The sequence below is a fragment of the Trypanosoma equiperdum genome (assembly GCF_001457755.1).
Source record: "Trypanosoma equiperdum strain OVI genome assembly, contig: ctg_1154, whole genome shotgun sequence".
Classification (NCBI taxonomy): Eukaryota; Euglenozoa; class Kinetoplastea; order Trypanosomatida; family Trypanosomatidae; genus Trypanosoma; species Trypanosoma equiperdum.
The window spans coordinates 43,317-46,171 of NW_027123121.1; the positions used below are offsets into that span (position 1 = coordinate 43,317).

The following is a 2,855-nucleotide window of genomic DNA, read 5'->3' on the forward strand; positions in this document are numbered from 1 at the left end:
ATAATAAAAGAGAGAGCCTACCTATCCTGACTTGAACAGAAGAATTGCAACCTGTCCAAAGTAAAAGTACAGGAAGCTGTGCGTTTCGTGCGTGACATAACTGCCAAAGTTACGGCCAACAATACAGTGCCACGTAGGTTGATATTTCTTGTCAAACTCTTTTTTTATGTACGCCGCAATATCCTTCTCAATGTTGAACTTCTCCAAGGCTTGAAGAGCGACCTCCACTGCATCAGACTGCATGTCCTCTGGCATGTCTGCATTCTTAATAATAGCTTTCCGATCAGTAGACATCGTAAACGAACAATATAGCGGAGTTAATAATACTTCGAAGAAAAAAAAACTACAAGAAAAATAAAAAAAGAATTACAATTCTAAGAGGTCACAAGTTTTCGCAAGCGTGCATGATTACGGTAGCAAAGTCGGGTAATATCACAACCACTGGGGAGGCCATCCGGTCAAAGTGACTTCGTATTGGCGCCCATCAGCATCACTCAGCAGTTTATCTGGTGACTGCAGGAATAATTAATCTCACGACCTAGGGAATGGGAAAATCTTAATTTGGCACTAACCACGCCCTACACACCAATTACATTATCAATATGACTACGGGCCTCGCGCTGCGCCATGATATCCAGACGGTAAAATTTCCACTGCACCACCATACAGTAGAAAAAATATGCTGTTTCAAAGCACCACAAAGAAATAACCACTCCAAGGGGTATGAGAAGGTAATTGGATTTGCCTTCATACACCTCCATAGCAAGAATCGCGCCACAGGCACCCGTATCTGGCAGTCCAACCAGCATGAATATGGCAAACGCCAGTGCCACCAATAACCCGCACAAGCTAACCAGATGCCTCGTAGCAAGCCCAGTGATACACGCCTTGTAAATGGGCCAGTGCCATACAAAGAAACTTAGAGGCACACCCAACAAGTAGGCAATCGACAGAGCAGTTGCCTGTGCCTTGTTCGAGGCCTTTGGGCCCTCAAATTCATTTTCATACGGAGAAAACGCAACTGTGATAGCCACGGACGCGTTGGCAACAAGCAACACACAGTTCACCATCCAGATCACATAGTTGAACTTCACGTATTTCCTTCTTGGTTCGGGAACCATCCCTATGGTGTGATTAACAAGGGGTTTGATACACAAAAACTTGGGTGGAAAGTTTGCCTCCAGGTTCGCCCCCTCTGTTGCTTTTAACTGATACTCTACCTGGCGTTGTAGGATATTTAACCGCTCTTCTTCTGCCATAGCATTTTTCCACCTCTCAACCAACAGCGCATGTTCTTTCCCATCAACGGTCATACCATTTGTGTTAGTATTGCTCCTTCCCGTAATCTCCTTCACAATATCGGTTTTGCTCACTTCGGGAAGCTGGGCCGCCACTCCACCGGCGGTCACGTTCAAACCATCGCCGTCACCACCGGACACGCCCTGGTTCGAGGCGACGGCCGACGGGGGTGGATGCGACGGTATCTCTGTTGTGCTCAAGGCAGACCCCTCAGGGTAAAATGATGACGAATGTGCGTCACGATACCTCGAGGCTGCGGGCACATCTTCACTTCGCCTACTTCTATGAAGAGACTCGTCGCTTTCAGAAAATACGTTCATTTCCTCCATATTTGTCGGGGTGTCATGCGAACCCCGAGCTTCTTGCCGTTGGGATTGGTGCGTTCGCGAATCATGATTGCCTGAAGGTGCCTGATCATCCGCATTGCTAGGTCCAAAATTGTACTCTTCACGGATTTCATTAGCACCAAATCCCCGACCAAACATTATGGAATCAACCAGCTCAACGTAATACAAGACAAAGCTCTTACGAGGCCGTCACGCAATCTATGCCAAGATTAATGTCGTTCACTAAATAGGCACCTAGAGGTTTTTCCCCGTTACCCTGTTGTGTCCAAAGATTATATGGAGGAAGACAGTCAGAGTGTGTATGCACATATGCCATAATCCCTTTCCAGCACCTACAAATAACGAAAAATAAAGTCACCAAGCGCTGGTGCGCCTGATGCAGAGGTATCATTTACATCAAATAAAAAAGGCTGTATGGCCCTAATATTGTCAACTCCAAAAACAAAAACCGTAGAATGTAAAAAAAAAGAACGCTTTGGGGGAAGAAACTTCGTTGATGTCCTCTCCCTCCCCCTTTTCGTTCAACTCACCTGCCATAGGTAGCTCTGTTCTTGAGCAAAAACAATACTTTGCCTTTCCAGCCCTCTATTCTTTCCCTTCGTTAATGCTGTCTCTCTTGTCACCTCGTATGTGTATATACATAAGTGTATATTGTTCTGCTCCTCTATACCACATCCGATGCGTGTTTTTGGTCTGCCGACTCGTTTGTGCACGCACCACAGTCACACTAATAAAACCTGTTGCGCACCGTTTTCCAGTTTTCAGCATCCCAAGAGGCTTTCCAACAGCAATATTTTTCCCACCTCTTCAACCCTATTCTCTCAACTCGGACGTTTTTGTTACGCTAAAGTGAAATTTTAAAAAAGGAGTATATCACCTTTCTTTTCCTCACCACAGCACCATCTTTGACTCATCCGTGCTGGAATCTACCTCCCACAGTTATGCTGTCCGTGGACAAGTCAAGCAACACAAGAACACAAAAAGGAGTGGCAACGGACAACAGAAAGACACAAACCGGAAAACGTAGGGAGAAACATTGTAAGCAGCAGCAGGTTCTGCCTGTGTCAATTCATTTTCCTGTATCTTTTTTCCGCAGTCTGTCTAACGAGCAACAAAAGAAGGGGAAAGATTTACTCACTTCTCTTTTTAAAATAATAATAATAAAGAAAAGGGAATGGCTACCCATCAGAAAAACGTCTATTCAAATAA

At 45.1% G+C, this 2,855-nt stretch overlaps 2 protein-coding genes across 2 annotated transcripts; both read right to left on the reverse strand.

Moving 5' to 3' along the window:
• Positions 1–21: 21 nt before the first annotated feature.
• Positions 22–294, reverse strand: TEOVI_000899700 (dynein light chain LC8, putative; the record flags this gene model as incomplete). The annotated part of the gene is made up of 1 exon (XM_067220492.1): positions 22–294. One exon carries the CDS (start codon positions 292–294, stop codon positions 22–24), a length of 273 nt encoding a protein of 90 aa, XP_067076593.1.
• Positions 295–578: 284 nt separating this feature from the next.
• On the reverse strand, positions 579–1,784 carry TEOVI_000899800 (SCAMP family, putative; the record flags this gene model as incomplete). Its single annotated transcript, XM_067220493.1, has 1 exon — positions 579–1,784. The coding sequence occupies one exon, from the start codon at positions 1,782–1,784 to the stop codon at positions 579–581; it is 1,206 nt and encodes a 401-aa protein (XP_067076594.1).
• Between the last annotated feature and the right edge of the window lie 1,071 nt (positions 1,785–2,855).